The sequence below is a fragment of the Tachyglossus aculeatus genome, chromosome 5 (genome assembly GCF_015852505.1).
Source record: "Tachyglossus aculeatus isolate mTacAcu1 chromosome 5, mTacAcu1.pri, whole genome shotgun sequence".
In the NCBI taxonomy this organism is placed as follows: domain Eukaryota; kingdom Metazoa; phylum Chordata; class Mammalia; order Monotremata; family Tachyglossidae; genus Tachyglossus; species Tachyglossus aculeatus.
The window spans coordinates 2064424-2082655 of record NC_052070.1 but is presented as its reverse complement, the minus strand read 5'-3'; the positions used below and the strand labels follow the sequence as shown (position 1 = coordinate 2082655).

Below are 18232 nucleotides of genomic sequence, written 5' to 3'. Positions count from 1 at the left end.
TCTCCCCCTTCTCTGTCTCCCTCTCCCGCTGTCTCTCTTCCCCTCCTTCTCTGTCTCTCTCCCCCTTCTCTGTCTCTCCCTCCCACTACCTCTCCCTCTGTATCTCTCTCTCTCCCTCCTTCTCTGTCTCTCCCCATCTCTCTCTTCCCCTCCTGTCTCTCCCACTCCTTCTGTCTCTCCCTCTATCTCTCTCTCCCCCTCCTTCTTTGTCTCTACTACTCCTTCTCTGTCTCTCTCTTCCCTTCCTTCTCTGTCTTTCCCTCCCGCTGACTTTGTCTCTCTCCCCCTCCTTCTCTGTCTCCGCCTTTCTCTGTCTCTCCCTCCCCTGCCCCTGTCTCTCTCCCCCTTCTCTGTGACTCCCTCCCACGGTCTCTCCCTCTGTATCTCTCTCTCTCCCTTCTCTGTCTCCCCCTCTCTGTCTCCCCCTCCTTCTCTGCCTCTCCCTCTCCCCGTCCTCCTGTGTCCCTCCCGCCCCTGCCTCTGTCTCTCTCCCCCTTCTCTGTCTCCCCCCGACCCCCCGCCTTTCCTTGACTTTCCGTGAAGTTATTTCCTAGACAACAAGTGTTTTTTTTAACCCTATGGGATCCGGGAGACTTTTCCCCCTGGTCCCCCCGGTCGCCCCCGTCGCCCCCTCCCCCCCCCCTTTCTTTAGGAGGGGGCCGGACCAGCGGATGGGCCCGGGACAGTAAAAGCCCCCAGCTCCTGGCCCCCCGAGCCCGCCTCCCGTGCATGCCATCCCTGTGCATGCCCCGTGCTATGTTGTGACCGTAGCCCTCCAGGGCCCCTTGCCCACCTGGGCAAGTTGCGGGTGGGGCTCCGGCTCCGGCCCCCGGCTCCGGCCCCCGGCCCTGGGCCCCGGGCCCCGGGCACCTGAGCTCTGCAGTGCTCTGCACACAGTGCTCTGCACACAGTAAGCGCTCAATAAATACGATTGAATGAATTGAATGAATGAACGAATGCCCGCCGACCCAACACCCGAGGGCTCCGGGCCGAGGGGCCGAGGGGTCAGGGGTCAGGGGTCAGGGGCCACGAGCCCGAGGTTCGGGCCGGGCTGTGGGCTCTGGACTCTGAATCCGGGTTGGGGTTGGACTGTGGGCGCTGGACTCTGCCCTGGGTTGGGGTCTGCACTCTGGGCTCTGAATTGGTCTCTGCGCTCTGGGCTGGGGGCTGGAGGCTGGGCTATTCTATTTATTTTATTTTGTTAATATGTTTGGTTTTGTTCTCTGTCTCCCCGTTCTAGACTGTGAGCCCACTGTTGGGTAGGGACTGTCGCTATATGTTGCCAACTTGTACTTCCCAAGCGCTTAGTACAGTGCTCTGCACACAGTAAGCGCTCAATAAATACGATTGATTGATTGATTGATTGATTGATTGATCGATTGATCAGGACTCCTGGGGGCCGGGGGATCTGGACTCCCGGGGGCTGGGGGCTGGGGGCAGGGGGCTGAGGTCTCTGGGCTGGGGGCTGGGCTCTCCACGCTGGATTGTGCTGTGGGCTGGACTCTGGCATCCGATCTGGGCTCTAGAGTCTACGGTCTGGATCGGGCCCCGGCCTCTAGGCTGGCCCGAGGCTGGCCTGGGCTAGGCTGGGCCGGGCCAGGCCGGGCTGGGCTGAGCTGGCTGGGCTGGGCACGGCTGGGCTGGGCTGGGCTGACCAGGGCTGGGCACGGCTGGGCTGGGCTGATCAGGGCTGGGCCGGCCAGGGCTGGGCTGGGCTGGGCTGGGCACTACTGGGCTGGGCTGGGATGGGATGGGCTGGGCTGACCAGGGCTGGGCTTGGCAGAGCTGGGCTGTACATTTGGCTGCGGGTTAGGAAAAGGGACTCATGGGGCAGCACGGGGGAGGGGGACGGGAAGAGGAAGAGCCCGGGGGTCCTCTGTGGACGGGGGTGGTCCCCATAAAGCCCCCCGTTAGGTCGGTGGGTGACAAACTGTTCCCGAGATGATCTGGTGTTATAGCGCCTACCCGGGAAAACTGTGCACGGGGCAGGGCAGGGGCAGGGGCAGAGGCAGGGCAGGGGCAGGGGCAGAGCAGGGCAGGGGCAGGGGCAGGGGCAGAGCAGGGCAGGGGCAGGGGCAGAGCAGGGCAGGGGCAGGGGCAGGGGCAGAGGCAGGGCAGGGGCAGGGGCAGAGCAGGGCAGGGGCAGGGGCAGAGCAGGGCAGGGCAGGGCAGGGCAGGGGCAGGAGCTTTCTGTTAGAGGTGAGAGGATTATAAGAATGATGATAGCATTTATTAAGCGCTTTCTATGTGCATAGCACTGTTCTAAGCGCTAGGGAGGTTACAAGGTGATCAGGTTGTCCCACGGGGGGCTCACAGTCTTCATCCCCATTTTACAGATGAGGTGACCGAGGCCCAGAGAAGTGAAGTGACTTGCCCAAAGTCACACAGCTGACAGGTGGTGGAGCCGGGATTTGAACCCATGCCCTCTGACTCCAAAGGCCGGGCTCTTTCCACTGAGCCACGCTGATAATAATAATAATAATAATGATGGTATTTGTTAAGCGCTTACTATGTGCAGAGCACTGTTCTAAGCGCTGGGGAGGTTACAAGGTGATCAGGTTGTCCCCCGGGGGGCTCACGGGTTTAATCCCCATTTTACAGATGAGGGAACTGAGGCACGGAGAAGTGAAGTGACTTGCCCAAAGTCACACAGCTGACAGTTGGCGGAGCCGGGATTTGAACCCATGACTTCTGACTCCAAAGCCCGTGCTCTTTACACTGAGCCACGCTGCTTGATAAAGGAGCAGCAGCAGGGGGAGTGGGAACCCCTTCCTCCCGTCCCTCCTGTCCCTCCATCTCCTCCGCGGTCCTCCCCGAACTCCCGGGCCCCCCGGACCCCCCGCAGCCCTGACAGTCTGCTCCCGCGCCTTCTCTCCCGCAGCCCCCGCGCCCCGGACCGCACCGCACCGCACCGCACCGGACCCCGCCAGGACCCGCCGACGCCCCGGCGGACGCCCCCTGAGCTCCGACTCCAACCGACCCCAACTGACGCCCCCCGCGCCCACACCTTCTCTCCCTGACCCCCGGTCCTGCCCCCCGACCCTGCCACTGACCCCCGGTCCTTCCCCCCGTCCCTGCCACTGACCCCCGGTCCTGCCCCCGGTCCTTGCCACCCGGTCCTGCCCCCCGGGATGGAGCCACTGGCGGGGACACGCTTCGGAGGAGGATGCGGAGAGTCCGGCCTGACCCCAAGGACGATTCTTTCCTAGAGAGCCGGTCCCGCCCCCACACCCCCCGGGACCCCCCAGGACCCCGCCGCATGCCAGCCCCGGGGTCTCCCCTTGTGCCCGCCCGGGGCCCTGCCCGGCTTAGGCGTCGGCAGATGGCCCTCCCCTAAGGACCTCCGGGGGCCCGACCCGGGGGGAGCCGAAGGGGGAGGGGAGGGCAGACACAGAAACCCCCCCCCCCATCCCCAACCTGCTCACTGCCCCCATCTGTGGACCGGTGGGGGGGGGGCCTGCCCCCACCCCGCACACCCGGGGATGCCCCCTCTCTGACTTTCCTCCCCCCTCCCCCCTCTCCCGGGGCACTCCAGGGCACACTCCGGGAAGACCCGGCCTCCGACTCTCTCCCCCGTCCCCATCCCGGCCCCCCGACCCCGGGCCGCCCCGGGAAGGATGGAGCTGATGCTCAGGAACGCCTCCGAGTGCTCCAACTGCACCCACGCCCTGGGGGCCGCACCCTTGCCCCCCTTGAGCGTCCCGAAGGCCGTCCTCCTGGGCGTGATCCTGGGGGGCCTGATCCTCTTCGGGGTCCTGGGGAACATCCTGGTGATCCTGTCGGTGGCCTGCCACCGGCACCTGCAGAGCGTCACCCACTACTACATCGCCAACCTGGCCGTGGCAGACCTGCTTCTCACGTCCACTGTGCTGCCCTTCTCGGCCATCTTCGAGATCCTGGGCTACTGGGCCTTTGGGCGCGTCTTCTGCACCATCTGGGCGGCGGTAGATGTGCTCTGCTGCACCGCCTCCATCATGGGCCTGTGCGTCATCTCCGTGGACCGCTACATCGGGGTGAGCTACCCGCTGCGCTACCCGACCATCGTGACGGAGCGGCGGGGCCTGCTGGCGCTGCTCAGCGTCTGGGCCCTGGCCCTGGTCATCTCCATCTGCCCGCTGTTCGGCTGGAGGCAGCCGGCCCCCAAGGATGAGACCATCTGCCAGATCAACGAGGACCCGGGCTATGTGCTCTTCTCGGCCCTGGGCTCCTTCTACGTGCCGCTGGCCATCATCCTGGCCATGTACTGCCGTGTCTACGTGGTAGCCAGGAGGGAGAGCAGGGGCCTCCGTGCCGGCCTGAAGACGGACAAATCCGACTCGGAGCAGGTCACCCTCCGGATCCACCGCAGAAACGCGCCTGAGGCCCAGGGCCCCGGCTCCAAGGGCAAGGCCCACTTCTCCCTGCGCCTCCTCAAGTTCTCCCGTGAGAAGAAAGCGGCCAAGACCCTGGGCATAGTCGTGGGCTGCTTCGTCCTCTGCTGGCTCCCCTTCTTCTTGGTGATGCCCATCGGTGAGTGTGCCCTCTGCTATCGCCGATTCCCCCAGGGGGGATGGAAACAGAGGGAAGGGGTGTGCGCCTTCAGCTTAGGGCCTGGTTTGACCCACCCCCGATTGGGCTGGGAGGCCGGTCAGAGCCAAAGCTCTCTCCATCCATCTGCCCATCGAGAGTTGCAACCGGGTACCTGCAGACTGCGAGCTCCTTGAGGGCAGGGATCTTATCCACCGATCTATTGTGCTGTACTCTCCCGAGTGCTTAGGACAGTGCTCTATTCCCAGGAAGCACTCATTGATTGAACGGGTGAGTTAGGGAGAGGAGCACCGTACCCAGCGCTTGGGAGGGAGCGGGGCATAGAGGGTTGTGAGTGCTCTGCACACAGTTAGCGCTCAATAAATATGATTGAATGAATGAATGAATGCCCAAGAGCTTAGGTGGTGCCAAAGTGTTGAAGTGGTGGTCGGGGTGGGGTGGGGATAAAAAGTGGGCATAGGTGAGAGGGGGCAGAGAGCACTACTGCCCAGGCACCCCCTGGAGAAGGAGCCCAAAGACCTTCTGAGGTCGCATTTCATATGAATTTCCACTCCCTTCCATGGAAGCCTGGCCCTTAGGGGGGCTCCTAGCCCATCTTCCTGCCTGCCTGCCCATTAGACAAGGCAGAGACCCTCTGTAGCCTTAGCAGTGGTCTCCCTGTAACTCAGCCCTCCTCTTTCCTCTTCTCCCCTGGAAGGCTGAAGATCTTTGAGCCACACTTGAGATTTTTATCTGAATCGGTAAACGGCTGTTCGAATTGCCTAGAAAAATGCTTTTTATCTGGGCAGGTGGGTGTGTGGTATTATATGCTGATTACGGCCAACGAAGAAGTACAATCGGATTCTTCTCGCTTGTGCTCTTTCTGTTTACTGGAATCTGGGAGGGTATGGGAAGGATTGCAAACTCTTAGCAGGGAGAAGAATGATGAATCCAATCCTGCCCAAACTTTGAAAGACCCTTAGATTTAGACATTTCAGTAATGTTATGCTTACTCCTTTTCGATGACGATGTAAGAAGTGTGGAATTTGTTAAGCGCTTACTCGCTGCCAAGCACTGTAGTAATGTGTTAAGACTAACCCTGTCGGTGTCTTCACTAGTGTCCTGTCGACGTTCCTTATTTCTTTCTATCTGGGAGTAGCCGTTGGAATTGATAAATGCTCGAGGGTTGACAAGACCAATTTTTCCAGATGCTAAATGAGTTTCTGTCCAAACTAATCACGATCGTCAGAAAATGGGTTCATTTAGGGGAGTCCAGGCACATCCCAAAACCTGGAAAAAGATCCCAAAATAGTGGGTCTTCTGTCCTTTACTGACTCAAATCTATGGATGCTTGCTCCCCTGCCAGCAGCTGCAAGCGGTCTGGATGGGGAAGGGAGCCGTTGGAAGCCGATATTTCCAACATCTGGGGTCAGATTTTAGCTGCCTAATCGTGGGTTGTGTACAGCGTCTCCTTGGCCAGCTCTCAGAACTACTTGTACTGCCGGTATTATTGACAGAACTGCCAGAGATCTCGCCCTTGCCTCCTCATCCATCCATCAGTCAATAGGATTTTAATGAGTGCTTACTGTGTGCAGAGCATCGAACAAAGCACTTGGGAGAGTACCCTGCACACAGTAAAGGCTCAGTAAATATGACTGACTGATTAACTGATTGATCACAATATAGCAGAGTTGGTAGACAGATTCCCTGCCCACAACGAGCTTACTGTCCAGAGGATTTTCCCTCCAGGATCACTTACAATTTTGGGAAGGCTTCAACACAGCCTCAACTCTCTTGGCCACCATCTGCTTACCCGTCTCCACTCTTCCTCCCTGGAAGGAGGGCTAGGAAGTACCGGAATTCGGGGGACTCTTTAGAGAGGGAACTCTTGACTCTGGAACAAGCGACCAGCTACGAGGGCTCAGTTCCACTCTTCTCCCCTATAGAGCAGTGACTCTGGTGTAGGTATGGACTTAGGCTAAGGAAGGAAGGGTCCCCTACACTGAATGAGGTAATATGGTGTTTGTTAAGTGCTTACTATGTGCCAGGCACTGTTCAAAGCGCTGGGGTGGATACAAACTAATCAGGTTGGACACAATCCCTGTCCCACGTGGGGCTCACAGTCAGGGAAGCAGCTTTGCCTATTGGTTAGAGACCGGGCCTGGGAGTCAGAGGGACCAGGTTTCTGATTCCAGCTCCACCACTTGTTTGCTGTGTGACCTTGGGCAAGTCACTTCACTTCTCTGGGCCTCAGTTACCTCATCTTTAAAATGGGGATTAAGACTGTGAGCCCCACATGGGACAGGAACTTTGTCCAACCTGCTTAGCTTATATCTACCGCAGTGCTTCGAACAGTGTTTGACACATAATAAGCGCCTAACAAATACCATCATTATTATTATTATTATCCCTCCCCATTTTACAGATGAGGTAACTGAGACACAAAGAAGTGACTTGCCTATGGTCACACAGAAGCTATGTGGCAGAGCTGGAATTAGAACCCAGGTCTTTCTTACTCCCAAGCCCATGCTTTATCCACTAGGCCAAGGTGGGTACCTACCCAGGAGAGCACCCTCCCTATCTAAAAACCTCTCCTTTGGAAGACAGGGAGCCTAATGGGGACTTTCTGGATTCTGTCAAAAAAGTGCTGACCCATGGAAGGGGGAGGGAGCGTCTAGGGAAACGTAATGAGATTTGTCATTATCAGCCAATAGAATGTATTGAGTGTCTACTGTGTGCAGAGCACAGTGTCTTTATAACTGTTATCATTGAGATATTTCAGCTTTCTCCTCACCTCCCCCATCCGTCTTACTGCCCACGCCGCCTTGCCTGCCGTGCAGGACTGGCAGCTATGGATTTCCAAGTGTTTTGGAGGTGATGGCCTGGAGGTGAGGGAACAAGACGTGGATGCAGCAATTAGCAGCATGGCTTTGTGGATAGAGCCCAGGCCTAGAAGTCATAATAATAATGATAATGGCATTTATTAAGCACTTACTACATGCAAAGTACTGTTCTAAGTGCTGGGGAGGTTACAAAGTGATCAGGTTGTCCCACGGGGGGCTCACAGTCTTCATCCCCATTTTCCAGATGAGGTAACTGAGGCCCAGAGAAGTGAAGTGACTTGCCCAAAGTCACACAGCTGACAATTGGTAGAGCCAGGATTTGAACCCATGACCTCTGACTCCAAAGCCTGTGCTCTTTCCCCTGAGCCAAGCTGTTTCTCATAAGGAGGACTTGGGATCTAATCCTGGCTCCACCACTTGTCTGCCGTGTAACCTTGGGCAAGTCACTTCACTTCTCTCAGTTCTTTCATCTGGAAAATGGGGATTAAGAATGTGACACCCTTGTGGGACAGGGGCTGTGTCCTACCTGATTTGTTTGTTTTCACCCCAGTGCTTAGTACAGTGCCTGGCACATAGTAAGCATTTATTCTTATTGCTCTTATTGTTATTACAATTCATCCTTCATGGGGCTGCAGCTGGTCCCTCTCACCCCGCTGGGAAGTAATAATAATAATAATAATAATAATAATAATAGTAATAATAATGGTATTCGTTAAATGCTTACTGTGTGCCAGGCACTTTATTAAACACTGGGTTGGATACAAGAAAATCGGGTTGGACTCAGTCTCTGTCCCATGTTGGGCTCACGGTCTTGATCCCCATTTTACAGATAAGGTAACGGAGGCACAGAGAAGTGAAGTGACTTGCCCAAGATCACACAGTAGACAAGTGGCAGAGCTGGGATTAGAACCCCTGACCTTCCGACTCCCGTGCCCAAGCCCCATCCACTGGTTGCCCCACCTATTGTGGGAATATTTAGGCTTCTGAAGTTTGCCGGTCCTTCTTATACTAGGCAGGAGAGGGTGGTGGGACGGTGGGAAGGAAGAAGGGAGAGGAGAAGGATTTAGGGAGGGAGGGAGCGCTGTGGGGGTGGGAGGGAGGAGTGGAGAGATGACGGGGAGAGAGGGCTGTTGCAGGGTTCCCAGGCACATCTGTCTGCCCTCAGGAGGACACTGAGCCAGCCTGCTCCCTTGGCCCCTGGGGTGGAAGAGAGCTTAATAGAAAAAACAAATACAACGACAACGGGCAATGAAACGGTCCAGTCATGTACTCCTAATGTGCAGAACTGGCACATTCATAAATGTGAACATTTCTCTCAGGTCTTTGGTCTTCTGTACGTCTTCCTGACGTCACTCTGCTTGGTGCGGCCTCCCCATCAAGCCCAGGCCTTAAATCAAGTGGTGCGGTGGGGTGGAGGTGGGGGTGGGGGGTGGGGGAAGAGGAGAGGCGGAAACCCACTGACCAGGTCGCCCGGTGGTGGGCACGAAGCCGAGGGGTGCCAGTGATGTGGGCTTCTGGCCTCCGGCGGGCCCAGACGCTAAAGACCGTGGGCCAGGGATCCCCAAAGAGACGGGTTTGAATTTGAAAAGGGGAAAGGGGAAGGCTTCCCCTCAGCGTCTTGGCCGGAATGCTAAGTGAAAGAGATGTCAGCAGCCCATGCCCATAAAGGGTTTGGGACAGAACAGCGCACACATTTTTCTTGAGCTTCCCACATTTAGCCGATCGCCAGACCGCGCGGTGACCATTTAGAAACCTGCCCGTTTCGGAGCCGACCATGTGACGAAGATCCCTTTTAAGGGAAACTTTGTCCTCCAGCCGGCCCTGCCGATGTGGGGGCTAGCTTTACGTGGGACAGGGCTGCCCACTTCCCCCACCGAGGCCCCCCCAGGCCCTCGCTCTGTTTCCCAGAGAGACGATCGGAAGGCCATAACCTTCTGGAAAGCGATGGGGGTGAACCAGTGACCTATGCAGAATAGGTCTTCTGGCCACTCGCAGTGGGCACAGCATTGCCAACTTGGGAGGGTCCAAGGAGCGAAGTGCTGGTGTTCGGATCCTAAAAATTCATCCCTATGTCCCTCCCTGCCCAAAAGTGAGATGCCAAGTTTGAGCCCCAAGGCACCAACTCAACATATCCTAGAGCTGTAGGTGGGTGGCCTCGAAGGCAGGGATAGTGTCTACTTCACTCACCCTGGCACTCAGTCCACTGCTCTGTACACTCCTCGAGGGCAAGGATCATGTATATTAACTCTATTGGACTTACCCAAATGCTCAGCACAGTGCTCTGCACACCGTAGATTGTGAACTCCTCCAGGACAGGAATCGTACTACTAACTCTATTGTACTCTCCCAATCAGTCAGTCATTCAACCAATGATATTTATTGAGTATTTACTCTATGCAGAGCACTGTACTAAGTGCTTGGAAGAGTACAAAAGATTAAGTTGGTACAATGGCTACCCTCAAGAAGCTTCCAAGAGAAATAATGTGGCCTAATGGAAAAAGTGTGGGCCTGGGGAGTCAGAGAACCTCAGTTCTAATCCTGCCTCTGCTACTTGCCTGTTATAATACTTTGGGCAAGACACTTAATTTTTCTAAGCTTCAGTTCCCTCACTTGTAAAATAGAGACCTGTTCTCCCCCCTGCTTAGACTGTGAGCCCTATGTGGGACCTGAAGAGCTTTTATCGGTGCTAAGTATTCTGCTTGGTACATAGTAAGTTCCTAACAAATACTAAAACTAGTGTGATTATTATTCCAGTCTGGTGGGGAAGACAGGTGTTCTAGCACAGTGCTGGGCACACGTTAAGTGCTCAGTCATTCCCACTGTATTTTTTGGCTGATGGGGAAGCAGAAAACACAGAATCCACCAGCAACACTCTCCATCCCAGGCTTGCTGATCCCTTTGTGCCTCCCAGAATCCTCACCTCGGGGCTGGTGGGCTAATTGGCTCCCATGAGTAATGGTGGGAAGGCCGCTGCTCCCAAAGAGGAGAGAGAGGCTTTGTCCCGGCCTGGGCTTGTTTCCACAGGTTCATGAGGGCCCATTCTCCTCTGCCTGCTGGGAGCACACAGGCAGTCTCTGCTTGGGGGGGCCTGAGGTACCTGGTGGGGTCTATTGTGAGCCCCCAAAAGGGAGTGTCACCCTGGGGCTGCCAGGACTGGGCTGGGCGAGTTCTCCCATGGCTCGTTTCCGCTCTTGGCCACCAAGCCAATGAGCCACAGGAAATTCCTAGAAAGGGGAGAGACATTAGGTGGTGCCATCTGCTTCCCTCTATCTTCTCAGCGTTTAGCGCAGTGCGTGGTGCAAAGTGCCTAATGCATTTATCTGCCACTTATGGTGCAAAGTGCCTAATGCATATATCTGCCACTGGTCTGCTGTGAGATCTTGGGCCAAGTCACTTAAGTTCTCTGGGCTTCAGTTACCTCAGTGGTAAAATTGGGAATTGAGATTGGGAGCCCCATGTGGGACAGGGACTATGTCCAACCTAATTTGCTTGTATCCACCCCAGTGCTTAGAACAGTGCCTGGCACATAGGAAGCACTTAACAAATAGCATTATTATTATTATTGTCATTATTATAATACATGCCAAGCAATTGGCCTATCATGTATTCATCACTTGCTGTGTACAGAGTACTATACTAAGCACTGGGAAAGTACAACACCCCATAAGGGCTTTCACCTTAACTGAACAATCAATTAACAGACAGTATTTATTGAACACCTGCTGTGTGCAGGACATTGTACAAAGTTCTCAAGAGAGGGCAATAGAATTAATAAACATGGTCCCTACCCTTAAAGAGTTTACCCTCAACTATGTGCAGAGCACTGTACTGAGCAGCTGGGAGAGTACAGTAGAGTCAGTGGACATGATCCCTGCCCTCAAGGAGCTTACAGTATATTGGGTGCAGAGCATTATCATCAATCGTATTTATTGAGTGCTTACTATGTGCAGAGCACTGTACTAAGCGCTTGGGAGAGGACAATAGAACTAGTGCTCCCTGCCCTCCAGGAGCTGATGGTTTAGCAGGTTTGTAGCCATTAGGGCAGAGGCGGGGACAACATCCTAGGCAGCTTGAGAAGAAAAAGGCGAGGGGGCAGCTGGAAGGTTTCCCCCCTCACCACCCTGGGTAGGTGTCTAGTTGGTGACCACTTGAGGAAGGAAGTGAGATGCCAGCTCCATCATGCTTTCTTCAGCTCAAGCCCAACTGGTCCACGATCATGCCCAGGGTTTCCAGCCAGCCAGCAGCTTACCCCCCAACCCCAGTCCTCTCCCACCCCCAGTGACTGAGGTGATCTTGAGGGGGAAGCACATGGTTATAGTTAGTATGGTTCCAATTTCTTGGCTGATGGGACTGGATAGAGGGGAGCAGAAGCTAACTACGGTGCACCTGAGGTCTGAGAAGAAGGCAGTGTGTGGCTCTCATCAGCATAGTCATTTAACTTCTCTGTGCCTCAGTGCCCTCATCTGCAAAATGGGGATTCGATACCTGTCTTCCCACCTACTTAGACTGTAGGGATTAGCTTGTATCTACCCCAGCCCTTACTGCAGTGCTCAGCACATAGTAAGCATTTAACAAATACCACAATTATTATTATCATTGTTGTTATTATTATTATCAACAACATCGTCATTATCACGACCACAGTCACCAGGCCCCAGGGCAGGGATTTGTCTGGTGATATTGTTCCTCCTGTAATCTCTCCCAAGAGCTGTGTGTGGGGTGACAGAAGAATTTGGGGACCTGACTGGTCCGTGACAGAGCCCGCTGAGCTGGGCTCACCCCAAAACCCCCAACAACAAGACAGCAGGAGACAGTGTCCCCAGCAGTGCTGAAGGGACTCCTGGCTCTCCATGTTTTGAGAGCAAAAATATTATTCCAGCAACTCTGGATGGCGTAAACCTGCTTATTGTAATGTTCCTGTTTTATCTTGGCAAAAGGAAAGTGATTGAAATCATTATCTTCACAGCCAAACACCAGAGAAAGATTTGATTCTTTTCTACCATTATTGCTGAAGGAAACAGTATGACTCAGTGGAAAGAGCACAGGCTTTGGAGTCAGAGGTCATGGGTTCAAATCCTAACTCGGCCAATTGCCAGCTGTGTGACTTTGGGCAGGTCACTTAACTTCTCAGTGCCTCAGTTACCTCATTTGTAAAATGAGGATTAAGACTGTGAGCACCCCGTGGGACAACCTGATCACCTGGTAACCTCCCCAGAGCTTAGAACAGTGCTTTGTACGTATTAAGTGCTTAATAAATGCTATAATTATCATTATTATTATTATTAAGATTGCTGGGTGACTGGGAAGTCGGCCCTGCTGCCGATCCTACCCCTGGTACAACCCCGCTATGCCCCACTGTGGGACCGGAGTCCTGGGCTCTGAGCCATCAATTAATCAATTAATCAGTCAATCATATTTATTACACACTCACTGTGTACAGATCAGTCTTCTCCCACTCCTTTCTACATCGCTCTTACACTTGGATTTGCAACCATTTATCCACCCCACACAGCCCACAGCGCTTATATACATTTGTGTACTTTATTTATATTACTGACCACTCCCCCTCTAGACTTTAAGCTCCTTGAGGGCAGGGAACATGTCTACCAACTCTTTTATATTGTACATACCTGAGTGCTTAGTACAGTGGTCTGCACAACAGTAAGCACTCAATAAATACAACAGATTGATGGATCATACTAAGCGCTTGGGAGAGTACAGTATGGCAGGGTCTGTAGACACGTTCCCTGTCCACAGGGAGTTTAGAGCCTAGAGGGATGTCGTCCTGGTGATGAAAGGAACGATGGAGCCTGGACCTGGGAATCAGAAGAACCTGGGTTCTAATCCCAACTCCTTCATTTGTCGGCTATGTGACCTTGGGCAATATCCTTCACCTCTGTGTGCCTCAGTTCCCTCATCTGTAAAATGAGGATTAAGATTGTAAACCCCATATTGGACAGGGACTGTGACCGACCTGATTATTTGGTATCTACCCCAGCACTTAGAAGAGTGCCTGGAACATAGTAAGTGCTTAACGAATGCCATTAAAAAAAAAAAATTCCCATCCATCCCCCTTCCTCCCCTGCAAGCTCTCCCCCAGCCCCCAGGGCTAGCACGTATTGACATACAGGCTTCCTGGAGCATTTCTTCTCTTTCTTTCTTCAGCTTCTCACCTGCTGGTTCGACGACCTACCATATTGTATCGTACTCTTCCAAGCACTTAGTACAGTGCTTTGCACACAGTAAGCGCTCAATAAAGATGACTGAATGAATGAATCCCAAGATGGCTTGAATCAGCCCTGCCCTCTCTGGTTGTGCAGGTTCGGAGGTCTCTGATCCCGATCAGCCCCTGGGTCTGGGAGAAGCTACTTCCACGTTCCCCAAAACACCAGTGGAAAATTATTCCTGTTGTCGACTCAAAGCTCGGAGCAGGGAGTTATCCAGGGACTCCGAGGTCTAGTGACAAGAGGAGTCTGGACAGGTTGTATGTGGGGACCCCATGTGGTCTAAAAATGATAATTAATAACTGTGCTAATTTACTATGCACCAAGACCTACACTAATTGTTGGGAGACGCAATGCAAACAGCTCAGCTAGAGTCCCTGTCCGACAAGGGGCTCACGTTCTAAGACTGAGGGAGAACGGGGATTGAATACCCATTTTGCAGAGGAGAAAATCGGGTCCCAACAATGTGAAATGAATTGTCCAAGGCCACATGACAGGAAAAGGGCAGAGGCAGGATTAGAACTGAAGTCTCCTAACTGCCAGTCCTGCTTCTCACACTGATGCTGTAGTGGTCGGAAGAGTCTGGACAGAGGGTTAGGTCTCTGGACCATGAGATTAAGGGACCGGAAGAGTCTGGACTGAGGACTGTAGGTCTGGGAACTGAGGAGTCTAGTGGCTGGAGGAGTCTGGACTGAGAACTGTGGGCCTGGGTACTGTGGGGTCTATTGCCCAAAGGAGTCATCTTGCCTGCTCCCACCTTACCTCTCTACTCTCCTACTACAACCAGGCCACAGACTTCACTCCTCTAATGCCAACCTACTCACTGTACCTCGATCTCATCTATCTTGATGCCGACCTCTTGCCTCTGGCCTGGAACACCCTCCCTCCTTGAATCCTACAGACAATTACTCTTTCCTCCTTTAAATCCTTATTGAAATCGCATCTCCTCCAAGAGGTCTTCCCTGACTAAGCCCCCTTTCCTCTTCTCCCTCTCCCTTCTGTGTCACCCTGACTTAATCCCTATATTCATCCCCCATCCCAGCCCCACAGCAATAATGTACACATCTGTTATTTATTTATATTATCGTGTGACTCTCCCCTAGGCTGTAAGCTCATTGTAGGCAGGGAATGTGTCTGTTTATTGTAATATTCTGCTCTCCCAAGCACCTAGTACAGGGCTCTGCACCCAGTAAGTGCTCTATAATTGAATGAATAAATGAATGAATGAATGAGCCTGGATGGAGGGTCAGGCCTGGGAACCAAGGGGTCAAGACTGAGGATTGTGGCCTAGGGACCAGGGAGTCTAATGGCGGGAGGAATCTGGAATGAAGATATTGGGTCCGGGGACCATGAGGTCTAGTGGCCAGAGGAATCTGGACAGAGGTTCGGACCACTCTTCACACCCTCAAAGTCCTCCTAATCATCTCTCCTCCAAGAGGTCTTTCCTGACTAAGCCCACATTTCCCCTACTCCCTCTCCCTATTGTTTTGCCTATGCACTTGGATCCGTACCCCTTAAGTATTTGATAGTCATCCCACAGCACTTATGCACATTTCCTTACCCTCTGCCATTTCTCCCATTTCCAAATTATTTTAATAACTCTCTCCCCTGTAGACTGACAGCACCTTGTGTGTATCTAACAACTCTTCTGTGGTGCACATTTCCAAGCACGTAGTGTTTCAGGTAGCCTCTTCATGCTTGCTAGGTTGTCACCAACTAGCTAGTGCAGACGCTCAGATGCAGAGGACACTATAGTAAGTGCCTACAGTGTGCCAAGCACTATACTAAGAGCTAGGCTGGATGCAAGTAAATAGGGTGGGATGCAGTCCCTGTCCGACATGGGGCTCACAGTCTCAATCCCCATTTTACAAATGAGGGAACCGAGGCCCAGAGAAGGAAATAATGATAATATAATAATAATAATGAAGGCATTTGTTAAGCACTTACTATGTGCCAAGCACTGTTCTAAGCACTGGGGTAGATATGAGACAATCAGGTTGTCCCATATGGAGCGCACAGTCTTAATCCCCATTTTACAGATGAAGTAACTGAGGCACAGAGATGTTAAGTGATTTGCCCAAAATCACACCGCTGATAAGCCCATTTTTGAGTAGGGACCGTCTCTATATGTTGCCAATTTGTACTTCCCAAGTACTTCCCGATTTGTACTTCATTCAATTGTATTTAGTGAGCGCTTACTGTGTGCAGAGCACTGTACTAATACGATTGAATGAATGAATGAATGAATGAATGAATGAAGTGGCCAAGATGGGACCAGAACCCAGGTCCTCCTGTCTCCCAGGCCCCTGCTCTATCCGCTAGGCCCTGCTGCTTCTCAGTTATAAACAAGAAGAAAGCAGAGTCACTGTGTGTGTGTGTGTGTGTGTGTGTGTGTGTGTGTGTGTGTGTGCGTGTGTCCAGAGCAATGCTTGACAGACCAAGCCCAGCGTTCTGGCCCCGGCATGCAGCCCTCAGAGCTGGAGCTATGACCGATGTCAAAGCCATTGACCCAAAAGGGGAGATGCCAATGGCGTGACCCTGGGACTTCTTTCCAAAGCCAGGAGCTTCTGCGGGGGCCTCGGGTCCAGGAGTAGAACAGCTCCTTTTCCCTAACATAGAGCACCCAGGGACCGCCAGAACATGTCTGGACATGGCCGGGCAGACTACATCCTGTTCATGGCACCAGGAGTAGCCCAGGCCGTAGGAAAGGGAGACACAGGGCAAGACACCGCTTCTCTGAAGAACGCCGATGGGGGGTTAATTGTCCATCTGGGGACGATCCTCGGCAGCAAGTGAGTCACATGGGCACACGCCCATTAGCTGCGGTGCAAGCGCTGCACAGACAATGGGAAAATGAGCATTCAGAACGTGGAAACGCATGGAAAGAGATCAGCTGGGTTGCCCCGAAGACAGAAGACAGAGCCCCCTCCTTCCTCTCCCCTACTCCCCCTCCCCATCCCCCTGCCTTACCTCCTTCCCCACCCCATAGCACCTGTATATATGTATATATGTTTGTACATATTTATTACTCTATTTATTTATTTATTTTACTTGTACATATTTATTCTATTTATTTTATTTTGTTAATATGTTTTGTTTTGTTGTCTGTCTCCCCCTTCTAGATTGTAAGCCCGCTGTTGGGTAGGGACCGTCTCTATATATTGCCAACTTGTACTTCCCAAGCACTTAGTACAGTGCTCTGCACATAGTAAGCGCTCAATAAATAATGATTGAATGAATGAATGAATGAATGAATGAATGAATGAGAAGGCACTACACCCTAGACGCCAGGCCGGTTGGTCACCATTCCTTTGCCCTTTGTTGGTTTTCATCCAACTTCTTGAACCCTGAGATACAAGTCATAATTATGGGGTTTCTTAAGCATTTAATAAGTGCCAAGGACAGTACTAAGTGCTGACAGATGCTGCTCTCTTCCCCAGCTTCTCTAAGCTTGCTCCCTTTCCTTTTCATTTTTTTCTCTTTTTCATGGTTTTTGTAAGTGCTTACTTTGTGCCAGGCACTGTTCTAGGTGCTGGACTAATAATAACAATAATAATGATGATGGTATTTATTAAGCACTTACCATATGCCGAGCGTTGTTCTAGGTGCTGGGATAGATACAAGGTTATCATATTGTCCCACATGGGGCTTTTGGTCTTAATCCCCATTTTACAGATGAGGTAACTGAGGCCCAGATAAGTTAAGCGACGTGCCCAAGGTCACACAGCTGACAAATGGTGGAGCTGGGAACTCACAACCTCTGACCCCCAAGCCCGGGCTCTTTCCACTAAGCCATGCTGCTTGTCAAGGTAGATACAAGATAATCAGGTTGGGCACAGTCCTTGTCAGACATGGGGCTCACAGCTTTAATCCCCATTTTACAGACGAGGTAACTGAGGCACAGAGAAGTGAATTGCCCAATATCATACAAGTGGCAGAGCCAGGATTAGAACCAAGATCCTTATGCCTCCCAGGTCTGTTCTGTATCCTCTACGTCATGCTGGTTCCTTCAAGCCCCCACTGTGGGCTCAGGCCTTGCTCACTTGACTGAGAGCTCAGCATCCCACTATCATGACCCAAAAATAGCCTCCACAGGGCCCTTCCTCCCTTGCCTCCCAACCGGCGGCCAGAACCCATGGTCTGCCTGGGCCTCAGCGGGCCTCAGAGAGGAGCCGAAGAGTCTTGCCGATCAATAGTATCATGGGGCATATGCACAGGTTACAGTATTTGAGGCAGCCTAACAGTTTTTCCATTTCAGGTTTTACCATTTTCATGTCACATTGCATCCAAAGCCCCGGCCTGCAACTTACAGAGTCAAAGTGAGCACAAAGGGGCAGGAGGGCAAGGACAACGGCAAGCGGGAGGCCAATCTTTTAGACTGTGAGCCCACTGTTGGGTAGGGACTGTCTCTATATGTTGACAATTTGTACTTCCCAAGCACTTAGTACAATGCTCTGCACATAGTAAGCGCTCAATAAATACGATTGATGATGATTCCCGTGGGTTGGGACCGCACTGAAACAATCTGGAGACAGTAGGCCAAAAACCTTCCCTTTCCCCCATGGCAGAGTTCGGGGTCCTTCATATCACAGAATCCAAGGACCTGAAAGGTCAAAGGTCATGTTGTCTATTTCCCTGCTTTCAGGCAGGACTTATCTC

At 52.8% G+C, this 18232-nt stretch overlaps 1 protein-coding gene across 1 annotated transcript in view; it reads left to right on the top strand.

Annotated features, from left to right (window-relative positions):
* The first annotated feature begins 3595 nt into the window (after positions 1–3595).
* The window catches only part of ADRA1A (adrenoceptor alpha 1A), a 95481-nt gene continuing 80844 nt past the window's right edge, over positions 3596–18232 (top strand). Inside the window, exon 1 of the mRNA XM_038746608.1 lies at positions 3596–4509. Coding sequence (XP_038602536.1) covers positions 3618–4509 — 892 coding nt within the window. The 5' untranslated portion in view covers positions 3596–3617. The remainder of the gene's footprint in view (positions 4510–18232) is intronic.